We start from the raw sequence: 21,426 nt of genomic DNA on the forward strand, positions 1-21,426 counted from the left end.
CGCATATAGGGATACAGGGTTGTCGATTTTGTTCTAAATAAAAGCGATGATGTGTCTATAGACTCACTAAGACGAAACCATACACTTTCTCTGTCTCAGGTTATTATCATTCAACTTTACATGATCATGGGTGTGTAAAATAAGTAATTAAAAACATGGACAACAATGACAGCCTTACCTGCAGGAAGGATGCTTCCGAAATAAAGTTCATTCTGGCAGACTATATGGAAAATGAATACGCTATTAAATGCGTGTTCTGAGAGATGAGGTGAAAAAGCTAAATCATAAAAATAATGTTCTATAAGAAGTCTATGTAGAAACCTGAGTTAAGTAGTCCTCAGCATCCGTATCGGTGTGCAGCGCGTGCCAACTTGAGCTCAGTGCCTCCTCTCTGCTGCTCTGCTGCAGCCTCTCTCCACCGCCGGCCGGAGAGCAGCGGAGCAGCGAGAGGACTCACCCCGCCCCACCGCTGCTTCGCTTCTCAACAACAATATCCCTGAGGCCTTGCGGATTTTGGCTATTGCTAAATAATTTTTTTAGTTTCTCTAAGTATCATAAACAAAATTAAACAAAACATATATATGTCATGCTTGATACGTATTTATATAATTGTGTAAACCAATAACTTTAGAGAGAAGAACACAACTAACACTAGATAAATACAGTGAATAAGTATTTTAAGCTAGTAAGTGATGGAACTAACGTATTTTACACATGAATGTAACACAGTATTACTACACTACTACTTAACCCAAAGTAAAAAATACCTGAGTACTTTCTCCACTATTGCATTTAGCTCAGTGTCATGGCTAGCATAACATTACTTACATATCAAGCAGAGCAGCATGGCTGTCATCTCTTTTCGGCCACCTGTTGAACTGAAGTCCAATATTTACTGGGGTTTTATCCCTTGTTTGTTTGCTAACTGACTCCTCTTGAGTGGTAAACTGTCAGTGTGGTTTATTTGCTATGTTTTTTCAAGTATCCTTTCTCCGTCCTTGTTGTCTTCACGAGAGATAGCATTATTAGCTTGTAGCCTATTTGCAGACGTTCAGTGTTAAAAAAAAGCACCGTATTTCTGGGGTTTGATGGTCATATCTGATGTTACACGCTGAAAGTGAGTGGGAACTAAAATAGCACCTGCTCAGCACAGTTCAGTAGTTTGTAAGAAAAAATATGCTTTAACATCATTTTGCGATTTTTTGTTGTTGAAAATGTAAAAATAACTTCCATATTAAGCAGTCTATTGCTAACAAAAACACTTCATATATGAATGGTGTCCTGATGGTCAAGTATAAATGCTAACTAATTAATTTACACATTCATGGTGCTGCATTGATTTGGTGAACTCTAACTGTGTCACATGACATGGAAGCTATTTTCAATTTTAAGTAAACCAAGGTTTTCAGAAAGTTTTAATATAAAATAAAAGTAAATAATAATTTATTTAGCTCAAGTGTTTTTGTCCATTATTATTATTATTATTATTATGATACTTTCATACAAAGGCGTTCATAACTCCTTCACGTCAAACACCACCTGAACGCAGCAAGAGAAGAACCCGCTTTGCGTCATGACGTCAGCGGGTGTGCCTTACGCACTTCCCTGAAGTTCGGAGTGTTTACAAGTGAATCTTCCCGCCTTGGGATCAAAGCAGCTGATTAAGGAGAGCAGCAGGCTTCACATGGCTGCTGCCTGAGATCTGAGGATGATTAAGACGGAGAGGATCCTGCATCTGAAGAGCTGCCGCGGGAGGAAGGTCCGTGTGGTCCGGGAACATTATCTGAGAGAGAGGGTCCCCTGCTACAGCTCCCTGTGTCAGGCGGGCTGTGAAAACGGTAGGTCTGCTCAAAACAAAGACACAGCACAGCCTTTAATTTAGTTTCACGATGAGCTACCGATCACTATACACACACTTGTCTGTAGCTCAAATTACAGCTGTGAGTGAGACACTAGATCGAAGTGTGGCTTTGATTCGACTAGTCCAAAGATTCATATTATACATCTGTATTCAACCACAGCGGGGGAAATCGGTTGGTGCAGCAATACAGAGACAGAGATAGATAGAAAGAAACACATAAATAATATGAGGTACATAAAATAAGTATACAATAAAACTAGAATCTATACAAAAGCATTTGAAGACAAATGTCATGTGGTGTGATTGATAGATGCAGGGTCAACAGGTCTATGTAAACATTGTACAGTTATAAATCATAAATGTCACTGTGTTTGTCTGCACTCTAATAGAATAAAGTGCAATAGTTCATGAAAAATAATAACATAATATACGCCGAGTAAATATGATCATGCATTACGATGTAGTATGGGATATAAGACATAGACTAAGATGTCATAATATTGAAGTACAGTATACTAGGGAATTTTTCTCAGTTTGATACTAATTATTAGTAACCCAAGACAAGAACAAAGATTCCTATATTAAAATAAGTTATTTATGCTATTATCATCTCTGCTTACCCCCCAACCAGATGGCAAGGTGCTACCAGGAGACCTGACCCACTATGTGATTCCTGATGCGGGGGTGTCGGGGGACTATCTGGAGATCCTGGAGTTCAGAGAGCTGCAGGGCATCATCTTCACTCAGACCTCCTGTCAGGGGGTGCAGCACAGCAAAGGACGCAGGTACATGCACAATATGTCATTCCGTTGAGTTACTGTTTTGCAAATGTTCAAACATTAGACTTTAAGCATATTTTGATATTAGAATGTCCTTTTCATGTCACTGCCACGCCAGGTCACACCAGGCAGAGACTAACAGCTTTGACCTTGGTCTTTATCTTTAGGTGCCGCCTCTGTCTTAGTGTGTACATATGTTTTGACTACAGGCATATTTGTTTATGACTTGGAAAGAATCAGTTAAGTAAGCAGACCAGAGGAGAGTTTATCAGGATTAATATTCTACCAACAAATCAGGACAGCTCATGCAGTCCAGACCTTTCGACCTGCTTTTGAATTAAACCTCTAATGACAACCTACCTGCAGAGGTGTGTAAAGAGTGTGTCACGTTGATGCTCATAATATATCAAAGCTGAGTGCTGAGTGCTGACCAAGCTAAATGTCCCGTGAATTGAAATACGTCTCCCACACAAACACGATTAGTGCTTACGCCGCCATTTTACCATGTTGCGTCATTCATGTGATGAGGCTTCACTTTGGATAATGTTAGGTAGCTGGTAGATCATATTCTGATGCCATACTGTGTCAGTAATTGCAGTTTTTCACTCAGTGTGTGTGTGTGTGTGTGTGTGTGTGTGTGTGTGTGTGTGTGTGTGTGTGTGTGTGTGTGTGTGTGTGTGTGTGTGTGTGTGTGTGTGTGTGTGTGTGTGAATTATGGAGAGGCTTTGTCAAGAAGTTTGAACACTGTTCTCATTCTCAGGTCGAGGCAATGGCAAAACATCAGTCATGAAATTGAAATAGCTCATAACGTATCAGTGTGTGTGTGCGCAATATTAAAGAAACATCAGCTGGTTCTCCTTATCACTTGGGGAAAAAAATGCCTGGCTCAGTGCAAAGGTAACAAAATCCACCTGCCAGCATGCTCACTAGTTTAAGGGTCAGGCTCAACTCTGGGATAGGATGATTGCATTTTTATTGCATTTTGTTAAAATGTATTTTAAAAAATGTTGACCTTCTTATTTAATGGACAATCTTCTCGAATAACTCTTTAAAAGAAAGTGAATCAGTGTACTTCCCAGATGTTTACCGTTCCCTAAGTTTACTGTATTTTTTCTTGTGGTTATCTTTATGATTTGGACCTTTATGAGTTTTTTTTTTCCGTTGCCGTGTGTTTCTGTTCAGGCAATACAACCGTCTCCGGAACCTGCTCAAAGACCCTCGACACGACTGCGTGCCGTTTGCCAATGAATTTCAGGAGTATTCATACTGTCCACGAGAGAAGGGGGAGAGCCAGGAGAAGTGGCAGACCAGGTCAGTCACCACCACAGCCTCTGTCATGTTCGCACAAACCAAACATCAGCCAATATGCTTTAGCTATTAGAATTGGCATCAGGAAGGACATGACATTTTTTTTTTGTGACTTTTTTTATGTCCCATAAGGGTTTTCCCTTTCCTGTAGTGTGTTATTTTGTGCATGTAAATGATCTGCAAATCGCTACTACTGCCTCGCTCTCCAACACATTGTACGTGAAAGGCTAAGGGGTGGGACATCTCTAGGGTATTGACCAATTAAAAAGATGTGCGACCGTTTCAAATCGTACACTCACCGTACGGTCCTATACCTCTAAGTTCTCCAAGCCAAACTCAATAAAAAAATGTGTTTCTTGTTGTCTTTCATTCATACAAACATTTTCAGAAAAAGTATTTTTTCTCTTGAGTACTAACTCTGGGAAAAGCTACAAAGCATCTTACGCAAATCGTTGAACCACAGTATTGCTCTACTTACAACGGGAAAACTGTGGGCATTTTCCATTATAAAATTGTTGTCATGTATTTGTTCCTCTGGGTGCTTTGCCAGATTGGAAATAAAAGTTTAAAAAAATCCAGTTTAGTAATTATATATAAACCCTGAATTCACTTCTACTGTTGTTCAACTTGTGTTAAGGGCTGGTTATAATGGGCCATACGGCACTCAGGGCCCACCTACCAGCCAAGCTGTCAATCAAGTTACTTATCATTGTAGGGGCTAAAGGCTTAGGGGGAAATTTCACTATTTATAGAGACGTTTTCCTCCTCTGCAGGTAATAAACAGGTATTCTAACAAAGAATTTGAGCACTTGAGACTTCATATGAGACCTCAGCTAAATGTGTTTTCAACTTTAAAATGAGATGCTACAGGCACAAACCTTTGTCATGCACTGTTGAGTTTTGTTTTCAGTTTGAGCTATTTCGCTTGCATACCATGTCCAAAAAATGCTCTTAGGTGTTTATTTAATAATAATTCCTTATATTTATTAAAGCGCTTTTCAATGACTCAAAGCGCTTTACACATTATACACATTACACATATATGTAATGGTCATGTACTGTGGATAATACCCACAGGAGCAAATTCAGGTGAAATGTCTTGCCCAAGGACACAACGGCTTTACAGACGCAGCGGCGGTGGGTTTCGCCCCCTTGATCAATGCACAGCCCACTGCGCCACATCGCCCATATTCACGCCTCGAAGTCATCAAGGCGCTTTACAAGTACACCTTAATATCATACATGTACTGTGGACAATACCCACAGGAGAAAATTCGCGTGAAGTGTCTTGCCCAAGGACACAACAGCGGGAGCGGGTTTCGAACTGGAGTTCCCCAACGCCCCCTTAATCTGATGATCACACGCACAGCCCACTGTGCCACTCCGCCCATTTGACCAAATGTGTCTATTTGTGTTTCTAGATTCCTCCTAAATTCACCAAAAGCTAGCATTAGATGATGCTTCTATTAATATTTTAGGATAAATCTTCAGAAACTTGCAATACAAAACACAATTATCGATGTGTAAAGTACATGGTGTATACAGTTATTTAGTTTAAAGTTAGTTATCAAAAATCTGTACTTCAGTGGCAATTATACACAAAACGTTCCAGTTGTATTAATCATGGACTCATACCAAGAGATATTAGTGGATAAAATTAGGTCAAGCTGATGCTTTGGTTTATTCTTATGCAAAAAGTCTGACCAGTTGCCAACATCCCAAATAAATGAACTGAGAGAAGGTTCAGATGTGAACGGAGATATTTCAAGCACATGTTAGTTATTTTAACAACAATTACTATACATTTTTAGATCTTATAATCAATTATGTATTTTAAGTAGTTCTACGTTATCGGCTGCAATAACAAAGCTCTCTGTTTAAGCAAAAACCTCTTGGAAGTACTGCTTACCACCATGAATTTTCTTTAGTCATTATGCTTTGTTTCACGATAGTGTCTTCCACAGGTGTTGTACATGTTGTCCCCAAACTTTGTATTTTACTTTAAAAGCCAGAAGTCTGGCGGTTCAAACTGTTGTCATGAAAATAGATTATTACATAAACAAGACAGTAAACTGTAAAGGATGTCTGCATTCTTCATGATGTTTTCAGTTACAGGTAGTGAACATTTATAAGCCAGAGGAACTAAATACATAATATCAGAGTTTAGTACTTTAACAGGCAAGCTGTCTGCATGCATCCTGTATTTGTGAATTAACTCTGTGTTTGTGTGTGTAGGTGTGTGTACTCTGCAGCAGTTTGGTACTACAACCACCTGGCAGGTATGATGGATATAGTGATGATCACTGAGGATCAGGAAGCCGTGGCTCAGTACAGCAGCCTCCATTCTGGGGTTTACGTCATCTCTGTCCAGGTACTTGAACTACACACTAATGTTCACCCCACATGATGCTTATATCTGTCGCTTCACTAACTGTCCATAAGTATCTATTAGACAGTGAGACATTTAGTTGTTGTGGCTTGAACATAGTGGATATCAAAGGACACTGCTACAAGGTTGAAACGCAGAAGTGTAGTTTGGATTTGAGGATGTTAAAGGGGATATTTCGGGCCTTTCAAAGTGCCTTTGCATAATGTATTTATTCATAATCAATGTAATACTTAAAGGTTACCTATTATGCAAAATCCTTTTATCGGAAATATGCGTCCCCGGTGTGTAAAGAGATTCGGAAAGTTGCAGGAAAAAAATTCTCTCTCTTTTTGTCCTGATCCATCTATATAAAAACCTGTCAGCAAATGAGCTGATCAGATCAGAACAATGTTTTTTTGGGTTGTGTAACCATTAGCCAATAACCAACAAGGTAACCGCCGCCCACCTTATCACCTGAATCTCCTCCTAGAGCGCCAGTGTGTTATTTTAAACCAATCATCTCGCAGAGGGATGTGGCCATCAGCATGTAATTAGCATTTAAAGCTACAGACACAGAATCAGCACTTTTGAAACAGGACTGAAACAGAGGGCTTAATGGCATGCTAAAATGCATGATCTGTTTGGTTTTTCGAGCCAAACACTTCAGTCATGTTTTTTATATATTTGAAACCTGTAATATGTTGAAAAAGAGTATAATAGGGGACCTTTAAAGTTATGAATAAGGCGGCACGGCTCAGTATGGAGGAGCAGGGAGTCACTGTCAGTTAATATGCAGACTAAACTTTATTTAGAAGCTAGATTGTCCTTTCCAACAGAGAACTGAAATAGTTATGCTCTCGCCAGAGACACCAAAACATACTAATTGATCAAGGCAATGTAAAATTACTGTTTTCTTTTCAATGGAGTCTGGTAGCTTGGGTAAGAGCATAGATAATGCCTTCATTTTGTTGTCATTTTAGATTGCTAAAATACATTTTGCTGCTGACCCGTCCACAACAGTACAGTGACTGCTTCTGTGCTGGGACTTCTGTAGGAGTTGTAGCGCTGTCCTGCTGCATTGTTCACAAGAGGCATGGAATCCTGCTCTGTTCACTTGTTTCTCAAACCATTATGTTTCAGTGCAGAGCCGAAACAATAGGAAATGCATGGCTGTTAAGTACAGACCTCTCTCTGCTGCATGCTGTGTGTTGACCCAGTCATCCAATCACTCAATAATAAACACAGGAACGCCAATAGACATGTGGTTTTTTGAACGGTTTTAGAAATTGATATGAGGAAGCAAAAACTTTGTGTCATATCAAATGACTTTCCACAGCAGATGGAGCCAAGTTATCAGAGGATTGTAGAAATCTTGTGTGTGGAGACATTGTGTTCTGTTTGAAATGTATACATTTGTTCTAGAAAAACTCAAATTGCTGATAAAGATCATTTAATGTGACCTAAGGCTCCCAGGGCAGCAACTAAATGGACGTTGTGGTGAAATAGTTTTCTCTTTAATGTTCAATCATAATATTATTTGGTCATACCACAATCACAATACAATTCCTATAAAAGTTGACAAACTATGATTAAATTATGTAATGTCGCCCAGCCTACTGTTACTGACCATGCTACAGATGTTAGTGCAAAATCTACAGCTCCTCTACCACAACCATCAGCAACAAGTGGACATGGAGAATTACATGAACTACATGTTGCTAAATCCACCGCGGGGCATAAACAGAAGGGCAACATGCTCGGGGGTCTTCTTCGCAGCTTTTGGTGTATTTTGTGGCGGAAGTACAACGCCACTTACAGGCCCAGCATATGTACTACAGCGTCTCCAGCGCTTTTGAGCGGTCTCGTGTGAAGGAAGACTTTTTTGATATCGTATTCGGTCCGTTTGCGTTTCGTATGCGTTTGCGTTCCCGTGTAAATGGGGTCTAATTGTCTTGCATAGACATGCCCCCCTATATATGCACCATCTATATATCGCTCCATTGAGCTCCCTGACAACTAATATGCTCTTTAAATAGTGATAAAAAAAACCTCACAAAAAGAAAACTCTCATGGCTGATTTTAAAGTTGTCGATGAAGTGGCTACAGCTCGACTCAGTAGAGGGCGAAAGGCTGTTCTAGCACAACGCAAATTCTGGAAACAGCTGATTCTGATACTGAGAGCAGAAATGGATGCGTCCTGTCTACCTGTTAACAGTTGTCAAGTCATTATAGGATAATAAGTGTATAGTGTTAATAAGGTGATTTAAGTAGCACCTGTTCATCAAGACATCTTGGTAGTAAAACAAAACGCATTATTATGGAGTTACTTTAGTTGTATAGCGTAGCCTAGCTTATAGATAGAAATAGATAAAAGTTCCTGTTTTAATTACATTTGTTCCAAGTGTCAACCCTCCAAATCTAAAAAGTGAAGTCAATCCGCGTTCTTTATAGTGGCCAACAGGGCGACTCAACTGGCTGCAAGAAGAAGTCCAATTGCATAGAAGTCTATGAGAAAATGGCCTCACTTACTTTATCACCTCAGTAAACGTTTTCCTGATGAGTTAATGGTCTCAGTTACTAGCATCAAGTCTTCTTCAATACAGGATTATGTACAAAATAAAAGGGGAGGGGCTCCCTTGTGATTGACAGGTTGCTCCCACATGACGGTAACTGTAACCCTTTTACATTGGGTTTTCAGGACGCTCCTGTGTTTCTGAACTGCATATTGTCAATATGTCACCCGGTGTCTGAATTATCTTGTGTTTTACATCCTTACATGAGGTCAAATCCTGACCTATAACGTTATAGTTTTACCTGTTCCTGACATGTCTTCCCCCGTGTTTCTTCATGTGTAAGGATTATTTAAGAAACTTCTGTCCGGAGCTGCAGGTAGCACACAACCTTTACAGCTCCATTTCCCAGGCGCTACAAGAGAAAGAGAGTGAGGGCACGGAGAGGGAGTACACAGAACATCTGCCCGGAGAACTGCTGGAGGCCGGGATCAAGTCTGGGCGGTACATTCAGGTACAGCACCTAGCTGGGTTGTGTCTAGTGAGTGTTTACTTGGAACAGAAGTTATAACATTGGGCAACAAATAGACAAAATCCACCTTGAAATGCTTCAACACAAAATATCCAGTAAATGTGCAAAATTGTGCATAACAGGTAACTGTGGAAACTAAAAAGAGACTGGAAACTTGCTTTAACTGGGTAATTGTACAAATAGCATTCGCAGTGGCAAGGTTTCATACGTTTAAGGGTCAAGGAGGTAATAAAAGGAAGGTGGATAGTTTCAGAAACTTGCAAGTTAGCTGTTCTCAAGCACTTGAGCTCATCAAGGAAGGTCCTAGTACTCAATAGCCGCGTTCACACCGCAGTACTTTTCCCACTTTAGTTCCGATATAGTTCCGAAATGTCGCGTTCACACCAAAAAGAGCCGGAACTAAAATTACTTCATGAGAACCTTTTTACCCCCTTTTCCGTCCCTGCTAGAGGGACTTTCGTGGGAGAAAAAGGCTCCTATGTCTGATTGGCTGGGCGGAATGCAAACCACGGCCCGTAAAACTCAAAAAAAGTGTTGTGAAGCCACCATTTTATTATCCTCGCATTAGCATTAGCCCAGCGCAGAAACGCAGAGAGACTAAATTATGGCAAAACAAAATAAAACATGGGAGCGGTGGAGATGAGGAGGTGTCGGCGTTCTGGCGATTTAAACAGTCTGTTCTGGAAATCTGAATAAATCTCACATCTTTTTCCTTTTCATCAGGGGACTCTGAATGTCAGCAAGCACCGCGCACACAGTGAAGCTTCAATCATGACGGACGGTTTGTCCAACAAGAACACAGGTGCAAATCAACAACAAGCACACAAACAAGTCTGGTTAATGCATTTTTCTGCCCTCGTTATCGCTGACACCGCTCTCTGTGCATCTCACCTTTTCCCCTCACTCATCCCCCTCAGATCTGAGCTGGGGCGTGTTGGTGTGTGGAGGGAAGAATCGTAACAGGGCGGTGCATGGCGACCAGGTTGTGGTGGAGCTGTTGCCAAAGAGCGAGTGGAGAGGGAAGGACAACACCCTGGCTGAGGGTCAGGGGGAGAAGAAGAGCGGAGAGGAAGGTGGAAGTAAACCCATGCCCACAGGCGAGTTTTGATAATGATGATAACTCCTTATCTCATTTCAATAAAAGTTAGAGGAAACTTAAGCAGTTCTTGATGTATTTGAACATGTGGCCATATATAAATATTACCTTTTAAGAGCATAACACTTTAACTTTATTCAAACTGTTACACCTACACATTTTTATGCTTTTATTTTATTTTATTTTCATCCCCTCTTCTGCAACACATTTATGTTTTTACTTGTTGTGAGTGTTTTTCGATAAAATTAGGAGAGAATGTTTTACATATATGTTTTTGTGACGGGGTTCTATTTGTCCGTTTGTAAAAAAATAGGCTTAGTCGGTCGATTTAAGCTCAAAAAATGTTATTTATAACAACAACACAAATATATACTGTTTGACAATATTGAAACAGTATAACTTCAATAAACAAAATCAAAGTTACCAAAACGAGGTTGTCTATCACTCATCTATGGAGTAAACACATAGGCCTACTAGTTGTTGCCTTCGCTGCAACAATCTCCCGAATGCCAGTCCAGGGCCAACACCGTCCCTTATGAACCCATAGCCCCTCCCCACAGGCTTACCGTCAACAGGTTACACCATTAATTAAAAAAACACATTATCAACATAATTTTAACCCCTCAAACGTAAGAAAAACTATACGACCAAAACATAAACAGGTTAACCATCTCATAACACAATCATCCCCCATCATTAATAGACGCAAAATAAATAATAAATTGCATGGTTCATGATATCATATTTAAACCACGGAAGAGATGCGCCTCCTTCTTTTCCACATTCCCCTTTGCTGGGGAGACGGCAACGATACTCCGTTCGCTGCCCGTCGCGCAAGTATCGCGTACTACAGTTTAATGTATGTTTAAATAATAGACTCACAAGCGTGCACTCATGGTCGCGCTACAGAAAGGGAGGGGGAAAAGGGACGTTTAGTGATGATTTAACCTTATTTATTGACGAACGGAAGAGAGCAGGAAATGTTTGGTGTGTGTGTGTGCCGCCGGCTGTCAGTGGCGGAGTCAGTCACTCTGTGATCCGCTCCGTCACAAAACAGTTTCCTCATTTATTTGATAGTATTTTTTTAAGATCATATAACAAGAATATTTTGGGCAAGGTAGTCACTCTACGCTTTGGATAAAAGGATCTAACAAGTGACATGTAATGTAATGTGGTCTCTTGTTAAATCCTCAGGCCGTGTTGTGGGAATCCTGCAGAGGAACTGGAGGGACTATGTGGTGACTTTCCCCCCCAGGGAGGGGCCTCCGCCCCAGACCAGGAACACCCAGCGCATCCTGGCGGTGCCCTGGGACCACCGCATCCCCAAGATCCGCATCAGCACCCAGCAGGCCGATGCTCTGCAGGTCTGCTTTACACACTCCACAATGTATTTGGTCTGAACTTTAGTTTGAACTCGCAGGATTGGACAACTAATGTCTCTAATATGACATCGTTTTACATTATTTTATTTTTAAAACTAGATATTTTATGTATTTCAGTATTTGTGTAGACTTTCTGGATGTAACATGAAGAGGATGATTTTTCTTGAAGCATAAACATGAGATAAAAAAGGGTAAAGAGATCCTTCAGCCCAATGTTTTGTAAAAGTTGTGCGTTTATATAAAGGCAAGGCTCTTTATGTATTTTTATTTAAAGTTAAGTTAAAGCCTTTTATTGTCGCTAGAGGAGGCCAGACTCTGTAGATCCGAAGCTAAAAGAAGGGTTTAAAATCAGCTTAACAAAGGGCTCCATGAGGGAAGGTATACCATTTGAATTGTCCCAGAAGGCTGTTTTCCCCTGTATTCACCCACCCAGGACCACAGAGTGGTGGTGCGCATTGACTCCTGGGAGAGCACGTCGCTCTACCCCAACGGCCACAGTGTGCGGGTGCTGGGTAAAGCTGGGGAGCTGGAGACAGAGATCCAGACCATCCTCATCGAGAACTGCATCCAAGTGCCTCCATTCTCAGACGCACAGGTCAGACGGAAGCTTCTCACTCTCTCACACAAACACCGTGAAGCTGTAACTCTGCTTTCTACCTGTGACTGTGTCTGTGTGCCCTCAGCTGAAAGAGATGCCCGTGAACTCTGCAGAGAAGCCGTGGAGGATGGACCCGGCTCAGGTGGCGGAGCGGCGGGACCTCCGGGAGAGTCACCTGGTGTTCAGCATCGACCCGAAGGGCTGCGAGGACGTGGACGACACGCTGTCTGTACGCAGCCTGGCCGGCGGGAAGCTGCTGGAGCTGGGGGTCCACATCGCTGATGTCACACACTTTGTGACAGAGGGCTCGCTCACCGACCTGGAGGCACGTTCAAGGTGAGGAGTTAGAGGATAGGATAGTTCAGGTTAGCCCGGTATCATCAAAACTCCTTTTTTCTTAGTACGTTTTATGTTATTGGATTCTGTGTCCAAATGAATTAGCATCTCCTATAAACATCCAGCCACCTGTTAGCTCCTGTGTTTTGCGTTATCACACGTGTATAGAATTGCTGTTATAAACATAATTACGTCCTCTGTGGACTACAAAGCAATTATGAAAGTTTGTCAAATATTATCTCACTGAGCCTCACCCGGATATTTTCGCTGGCTACTTTCAGAAGTGCAAAGAGGACAGAAAGTTGCTGCATGATTGTTTGTTGCATCCGGCGCTCTCTTTTATAGTTTCTGTAATTTTGCAAGTGTCACAACCACAAACAAAGAAAAGAAGCAGAAATGACAGACAACAGTGACTTGGAGGCACAACAGTGTTTCTGACAGTGAGAAATGGTGCTGCTGAGTCAGGAGTTTCTCAGAGCAAAGGGAAAAGGGCCTTTTTAATAGTTCAAACAGACCAACATTTAGAAAAAAAACAATTGTTGTTTTTAGTTTTTTTGCACTCTTCAGGGCTATGTTTCTGTACGTATCAGTGCTATGGGGTAAAGTGTCTTTGGTTCTCCATCCCTTGGAATGAATACATAAGGACAGTATTTCTACAGGGTGAGCAGGACCGCGACACCAATGACCCGACTACTTACAAGAGAAATCGATAATCTGACACAAAATATTAAATAAGAAATGGTTTTATTGATTTAAGAATGATTTTTTAGCTTCAGTTACAATTTAATATTGTATGTATGTAAATTAATTAATGAAATAAGAACACTTTTACTCATTTATTTCACAACGCTATCAATAAATACTAATAAACTATATGAGGTCTCATGTTGAAAAATAAAGATATAAATACAATGTATACAGAGGAGGTGAAAAGAGTACCAAAAATAAATATTTAAGTTCATATATGAGAAAATGTGTTTTTAAAATGGTATCTGCTGCTTGGAAACATGCCCTGAGGAGAAGTGGTGAATCCAAACGTTTTCTCTTCTGTGTTTATGACTCAAGAAATAAAATAATGTAATTGTACTAAGGTTACTGTTTCTGAGTTCCTTAAAAGGTAGGTGAGTTTCTTTTTTTTATGATGTTAATTTCTCAATAGTTTTTTTACTGAATACTTATTTTTGGCTGAAGTGCTGCTACCCCATTTTGTAAAAAGGACTAAAAGCATTTATGTTTTCTAACCAAAATAAAGACATTGCATTAGTGTTGCATAACTTACACAATCTATAGACAAATTAAGCTCACCTAGAAGGAAACATAAATGCTTTTAGTCTTTTTATTTATGCTATTTAGGGCATGTGGTCGTGGTGCAATTAAGCCTTTGTTTTTGCAAAATGAGTATAGAAGGTTAGTTTTGAAATCATAAACACAGGAGAGAAAAAAGTTAAGATCAGAGTAGAAAACAGGATCACCAGATTTATTTTCATCACTTTCCTCGCAGGCCTTTCATAGAAAAAAGATCCAAATACTTTTCCCCTTTACTTTATCTTTTTCCTTCCTCTTCTTCCTCCTCCTCCTCCTTCTCAGGGCAACCACGTACTACCTGGCCGACCGCAGGTACGACATGCTGCCTGGCGTTCTCAGTGCAGACCTCTGCTCTCTTCTGGGCGGAGTGGACAGGTCAGTGAACGCCACATCTCTACATCATGTTGAAGAAAGTCAATTAGAACACATTAAAACATGCTATGTATTATAACCAGATATGCGATGAGCGTGATGTGGGAGCTGGATGCAGAGACCCTCGTGGTCAACAAGGTGTGGTTCGGCCGCTCGCTCATCCGCTCCTCCTACCAGCTGCACTACGAGCTGGCCCAGGCGCTGCTGGACGGGGAGCAGGCGGAGGTGCCGGAGCTGGCCGGGGTCGGGTCTGAAGAGAAGGATTCTAAACTAGCCCAGCTCACCCAGGCTCTGGAGATGCTGACACACGTAGCCAGACACCTGCGGGCGCAGAGGGACCGGGGGGGGGCGCTGGAGCTGGAAGGGGTGGAGGTAGGATCGGTTAACTCCTTATCTTTGTGGTCCTTTTTTACTTTTAATTAATTGTATTGGTCTATCTATACATGTACTTTGCTCAAACTACAGACTAATTTCTTTAAAGGCAGTTTAAGTTTAAAAAAAACAAAAAAAAAACATTATCATAGCCATGTTTTCCAAATGGTTTTTTTACCTTAGAGGGAAACAAATAATAACAATTAAAGCCGCCAGCAGCAATGAGCGGCTCTTCGAGGATCCAGGCAGGTTTGCTGTTGTCCGCACGTCGACGTGTCACATAGGTGTCTTGAGGAGCGGACCGTTAGCAAAAGTGGGAAGTTTTGGACCGATCGGACAATTTCCATAGGAGCTACAGCAACAGCGTGTTTCATGGCAAGTGATGTGTCGCTACGGCAACGGCATATGATGACACCTCACAGTTGGCGTAAGTGTCTTGAGGTCTGCATCATTATCAAACATGTGAAGTTTTAGGCCGTTTGGGGCATGTTCACTGGAGTTATGAGCAAATCGTGTCTTATGGCGAGCATTTTGTTTCCATGGCAACACATATGATGAAACTGACACGTACACTAGATGTCTTCAGGGCTGGACTGTCAGCAACACACACATGACATTTGAGCACTTTTTGACCATTTATACAGGAGTTAGAGCAAGATCGTGTTTCATGGCAAGAATACGGCTTTTGAGGAAAACTCAAAATGGACATGTTGAGGGCCGATCCATTAATGGTCGCCTGAAGTCATCGTATCCAAATGTTTTTAGTTTTTTTCCAAATGAAAGTTTTGTTGAGGATTTGTAATTGTTAATATTTTCAGTCATTAGCCTCTCAGATCTCACAGGATCCATTAATATTAACCCAATAGAGTGCCACAGTGACGCGTCCTAAAACCCAGAAGAAAGCTGCGCATGGGTTCCTTCAACAAAAAAGCAATGCCATTTCTCCATAGGATTTTGGAAAATAGCCGGAAATAAGGTCTTTGGTTGAAACACATTTAAGAGACGGATCACGTTTTGTTCAGTCGGATAATCTCCAAATGTCTACCCTACTTTTATAATTTTATACTCATAAATCAAATCGATAGATTTATGATCGATAGATTTATGACCACGAGCTATTTTCCAAAATGCTATGGAGAAATATATTTGCTTTTTTGTCGAAGGAACCCATGCGCAGCTTACTTCCGGGTTTTAGGACGCGTCACTGTGGTCCGTACCTTTCCGGGGGACCTCCATGCGACCTTATTTCGGAAAAAGTATGTATTGAAGTCAATGGGGAGAGAAAGATTATCTATCGATCCCCTTTGAATTGTGCCACGAATTCAATTTAAAAGATAATTTTGCAAGTCAAAAAAATAAAAATGTGTCGTAAAACTGTGAAGTAACACTTTTTTTGTGTGAAACGCTCAATGAACTACATCTCCCGTCTCGCACCACACACCAAGACGGCCGTGACGTTAGCACGTTTCACTTATTTCTTTCAGAATGAGGCGAAAAGTATTAAAAGAGGTGAAAATCACTACAAGTCTGGGCATGTTGAGAGCTGTACATACACAATCACTTTTTATGTCATACTAATGAGACGAAAGACGGGATGAATATTACTACTGTGGAGGAAAACAATTGTGACATCAGTTACGCGACTCTGGGATTTGTAGTCCTTCTAGTTTCGTATTTTTCATAGTCTTATATTTCAGCAGTTTTACTACAAACTGTGACTTTTTTGACATGGAAATGATTTTTTAAGATTGACAAACATCATATGTGTAATTTGTGGCACAATTCAAACGGGATTGAAAGATAATCTTTCTCTCTCCATTGACTTCAATACATAATTTTTTCGAAATAAGGTCCCATGGGTCGGAAGTAGATGGGCGGGACTTCGCCTCTCTATGACAGTTTCTAGGAAATTAATAAATAAATTGATGTTGTCTTCTAAAATTGTCCATCCTTAATGGGATACAAGCCAAATATACCACGTACTCATAAAGGGCCGACTTCACCCTACAGTAAGCAACATCCAAAAGTGAATATCACGTGGGATTCCGATCCGTTTGAAAATGTAATGAGTCGTTCCTTGACCCGATTCACCTTTCCACCAAGTTTCATTGAATTTGGGCCAAGTGTTTTTCCTTAATCCTGCTCGAGAACATTCATTTTCTTAAGAAACTGCAGCAAAAAACACACTTTAGAAGGTTCCTGAACCCAAAACAAGAACAGTTAAACATGCTTTAAACTGAAACCCAATATAAAAACCACCCAGACATTTGTTCAGCCTATGGTTTGATGACACATTGTCCCAAGGAGTTATTTTAACATCCAGGCCAGCAGACAGGTGTTAATCTCACACATGACCAGAAAGCAATTTCAGTTGGAATACTGTTTTAAAGGCTGTGTGAATACAGAGCCCTCCAATGTGAATCTGTTTTCACATTCAAGTAGTGTGTTTCATTCATCAAAACAAGATATAAACTCTCTTTGTTGTTTATCTGTAAGATCCTCTCCAATAACCTGTCTTATACCTTATGTAGATATGTGTGACTGATTGAGTTTGTTACAGTAGATGACATCATGGAATGACTTGCCGTTTCTTTTTAGCAAATACTTTAGGTTGTTCATAATAATCATTGTTTATTCAACCTCCTGGAATTAGAGTTTCTCTATACCTACCTGGTGCAGTTGTGAAACTGCTTTCTGGCTACAGAGAATGCTGGGTCAAAATGTATTTTATAATGACTCTGTCAACCAAGATAAATGACTTACACTGACAGTACAGTATTGATGAAATGTTGAAACTAGCCATTGATACCATCATCTCATCAGGAACATTTTTACTGGGGTAATGAATCAAGTGAGAAGACTAGACTTACATACAATCAGACTTCTTTATGAAACCAGAGGATATTAGATTGAAATCCTCCTGAATATTTAATAGAAAACAGGTTAAGGTATGTCTGCATTAGCTTCCCTTTTTAGACCCAGATGTTGCTGCTTAGTTCCTCCTTTTTAAACTTCCTAAAACAGCTTGAAACCATAGTTTTGATTGAAAGAATAGGGGATATTGATTATGTAGTTAATTTTCTTGGGTCCTTTTTGAAACTTGAGAGTACTTTAGTGGGATTGACATAAGGAAAAGGAAATATATATAATTATATACGATATATATTGCCCGCCTTATCATTCAATATCTCCACTCAGAGCTCTTGTTAAAAGAATTAGTTTTAAAGGTGAAATTGTTATTAAAAAAAGAAAAAAAACGTACTTTCTAGCAACTTTCCATTGCCCATACCCAACAGCTCCCACCTTTCCATACAACATAAAAGTGTCTGTATTTACAAATCCTTTCACTTCATCAAACTGTCCCCCTCCCTCCTCAGGTGCGTGCCCAGCTGGATAAGGACAAGAACATCACAGCGCTGGTCCCCCGTCAGCCTCTGGAGGTCCACGAGACGGTGGCTGAGTGCATGATACACGCCAACCACTGGGTGGCGCGCAAGATCCAGGAGACCTTTCCCCACCAGGCCCTGCTGAGGCGCCACCCGCCCCCCCGGCAGGAGTTCTTCAGCCAGCTGGTGGAGAGCGCCACGGCCAGGGGCTTCACCATCGATACCAGGTGACCGGATTTATAATAGGAAGCAGTTTTGACTCCTTTCACATGCATGAGGTTTTGGATTTAAAGCTAAACACAACAATTCTATAGCTGTTGTCTGATTATTAGTTGTATATCATATTAATACTGGTAGTTCTGTTCCTCCAGTACTAACAAGGCTCTGGCGGACTCTCTGGACCAGGCCGTGGACCCCCAGGACCCCATGGTGAACAGGCTGCTGAGAATAATGGCCACTACAGCCATGTCCCAGGCTGTGTACTTCTCCACTGGTCTTCAGGCCCTAGACCAGTTCTACCATTACGGTAACACCTTGACCATATCCCCAGCATTCATTGTGTTATTCATTGGAACTGTATTTACATGTTTCTTTGTGGGTATGTAATGCAAGTGAGGGATCTTTAAACCTGCATGCACTGGCTAATTAAAATTCAGTCTTTCATCAGTATAGTGGATATAAAACATCAGAAATTGCATATTTGATCGACCAAAAGAAAACTATTTTCTTAATGTATTTAGTCATTTGAGGAAATGTCATGGTGAACTAAATATGAAATAAAAATCTAAAATACCGTTACCATATTTATTTAGTGTCATTCACAATGTAATGCATTTTTAGCATGGCATCATTTTCTTTATAGCTATTGACATTCTTTTCTGATCTATAGTGTTACAAAGATATACAAAACTACCTCTGCACAAACCTTTGACTCCAATATGTGAACAGAATGAATTTGAAACCTGGTTTTATCCAATGGTAAGACTTCTGTGCTGAAAATGTATGCAATGTATCACTTTTTGTTTCAAGAGAAAGCCTATTTATCCTCCTGTTCCCAGTAGTATCTCCACTTAAACTGTAGCAATCTGTGCTAATGCTAATGTTCTTCATAGGTCTGGCTCTGGACCGGTACACACACTTCACCTCACCCATCCGTCGTTATGCCGACATCGTGGTGCACCGCCTTCTCTCCGCTGCCATCGCCATGGACAGGGGGGTGGACCCGGGTAAAGCGTTAGCCAGCAACAAACAACTGGAGGAAACGTCTCATCATATCAACAACAAGAACAGGGTCAGTGCTGCTGTGTTGTTCACTTCTTACTCTATCAAATAAGCTCTTCTGAATGACCTCTGTGTGACCTTCTGACCTCTGTGTGACCTTCCCCCAGGCAGCCCAGCAGGCCCAGAAGATCTCCACAGAGCTGTTCCAGTGCCTCTACTTCAAAGAGAGAGACCCTCAGTCCGACCAGAGCTGTGTGGCGGACGCCGTCATCTACTCCATCAGAGACAACGGCGTCCTGGTGTTCATCTCAGAGTAAGATAATAACGGGGGACTTTTTAACAAAAGCTTTTAATTGTCCAAGTAATATATAGTCATTTAGCTATCTTTAAGCGATGGTAGAAATATATATATTTTCTTAAGGAGGCCCTATTATGCTTGTTGTTGCCTGCCCTTTCCTGTAGTGTTATATAGGTTTTTGTGCATGTAAATGGTCTGCAAAGACTAAAATCTCAAAGGGAGTTTCTCCCCCCCCTGCCTGCCCTGAAATGCCTCCATTTAACTCCTATGTTTACTTCCCTAACTTAATGACATCACTATGTAACACTTGCGCTTCTATTGGCTAGCGCTCCAACACATTGTACATGATAGGTTAAGGGGTGGGACATCTCTCAGCGGTTGACCAATCACAACAGAGCCCGACAGCTAGCCAATCAGAGCAGACTGGGCTCTGGTTTCAGACAGAGGGTGAAAAGAGGTGCTGCAGCACAGGAAGTATGAGATAAATAAAGAGCTCTTTGAACATTAAAGCATGGAGACATGTCACAGTAGAGGCACTACATACAAATATGAACCTGAAAAGAGCATAATAGGGCCACTTTAAACCAACAACATGTTTATTTGTCCCTCATATCTTTCTGACTTCCTGTCTGTGGCTCTCAGATCCAAGCCAATTGGTTTCTAATGAAGATGTTCATCTATAAAAATGGGTCACAAATATAAAGCTTCATCTTGGAAAAAGGCTCAACAATTTCAGAACACTGTTAGTAGACTTAAAGAGCAACTTGCAGGTTAGAGACACCAGTGAATAAATGTGTAGGAAAATTATGAATACAAATATTCTATATATATACATATATATATATATATAAAAAAATATACACTACAGTGACGTCTGGCGTCGTTTTAGTAAGACATTTTCACTTCCGCATAAAAAAGCCTCCGCACGTGACCTCCCGCGTGTGACGTAACATGGGGGAAACGAGGGGGCCGGTCTAACGTATGAATAAACATGGATCACAATGCTAGTTTTGACACAGAAGAGGTTGAAAATATATATGAATGCATATGATTATAATTATGAGCCTGCTAGGCGTCCAAGAGACCAGGAGCAGCCAAGGATTTGAAAAAATAACGGCCATCGGAGAGAAATGGAGCTTTGGTGTGTGGAGAACCAGTGGGAGAACAGAGCAGCTGTCTTGGTGAGTGACCGGCGTTAGCATGTTAGCTAACGTCAGTCACATCACAACATTGTAAAGTTAGCAATCATATATCAGGCTATAACTAAAGTAGTGTTGATAATATAGTAACGTTACTGGCAGGACTGTTGATACTGATCCATAACAGAAACTAATACGCAAGTATCAGCCGTATCTTGCGTTACCTAATGCAACTCCACACTACTTCTTACGGTGCTGTGTAGTGTGTACCGGAGGGGAGACGCGAGATACGGCTGATACTTGACGATCTGGCGGAGAAATGTTGTGGAGCCTCCGTTGATATGCCGTTGTAAATGGCTTGATGAAAAGCAGGTGTGTAGTCGGGGAGGGTGCACAGGTGATTGCAGCAGGTGAGTGGAGGTTGAGCCGGGAGCCAGGAGTGACAGCCACCACGCACACACAAACAACACAGACAGGGGGAAACACAAAGGAGACGGCTGAGCAGTACAGCACCACAGCGTACCTGATGCAACTCCACACTACGTCTTACGTGCCGTGTACCG

General features: G+C 41.1%; 1 protein-coding gene across 1 annotated transcript; it reads left to right on the forward strand.

The window, feature by feature from the left end:
• Nucleotides 1-1,576: 1,576 nt before the first annotated feature.
• Nucleotides 1,577-19,739, forward strand: dis3l (DIS3 like exosome 3'-5' exoribonuclease; the record flags this gene model as incomplete). Its single annotated transcript, XM_010765784.1, has 16 exons — nucleotides 1,577-1,838; nucleotides 2,493-2,646; nucleotides 3,823-3,951; nucleotides 6,184-6,319; nucleotides 9,173-9,340; nucleotides 10,082-10,160; nucleotides 10,276-10,455; nucleotides 11,649-11,818; nucleotides 12,270-12,431; nucleotides 12,520-12,770; nucleotides 14,358-14,450; nucleotides 14,531-14,819; nucleotides 18,197-18,432; nucleotides 18,577-18,731; nucleotides 19,318-19,496; nucleotides 19,594-19,739. Coding segments are annotated over exons 1-16 (2,657 nt in total), but the record flags the coding sequence as incomplete, so codon positions are not given.
• Nucleotides 19,740-21,426: the final 1,687 nt, after the last annotated feature.

This window comes from Notothenia coriiceps, unplaced genomic scaffold, assembly GCF_000735185.1.
Source record: "Notothenia coriiceps isolate Sejong01 unplaced genomic scaffold, NC01 NC01_scaffold00002665, whole genome shotgun sequence".
Taxonomy (NCBI): domain Eukaryota; kingdom Metazoa; phylum Chordata; class Actinopteri; order Perciformes; family Nototheniidae; genus Notothenia; species Notothenia coriiceps.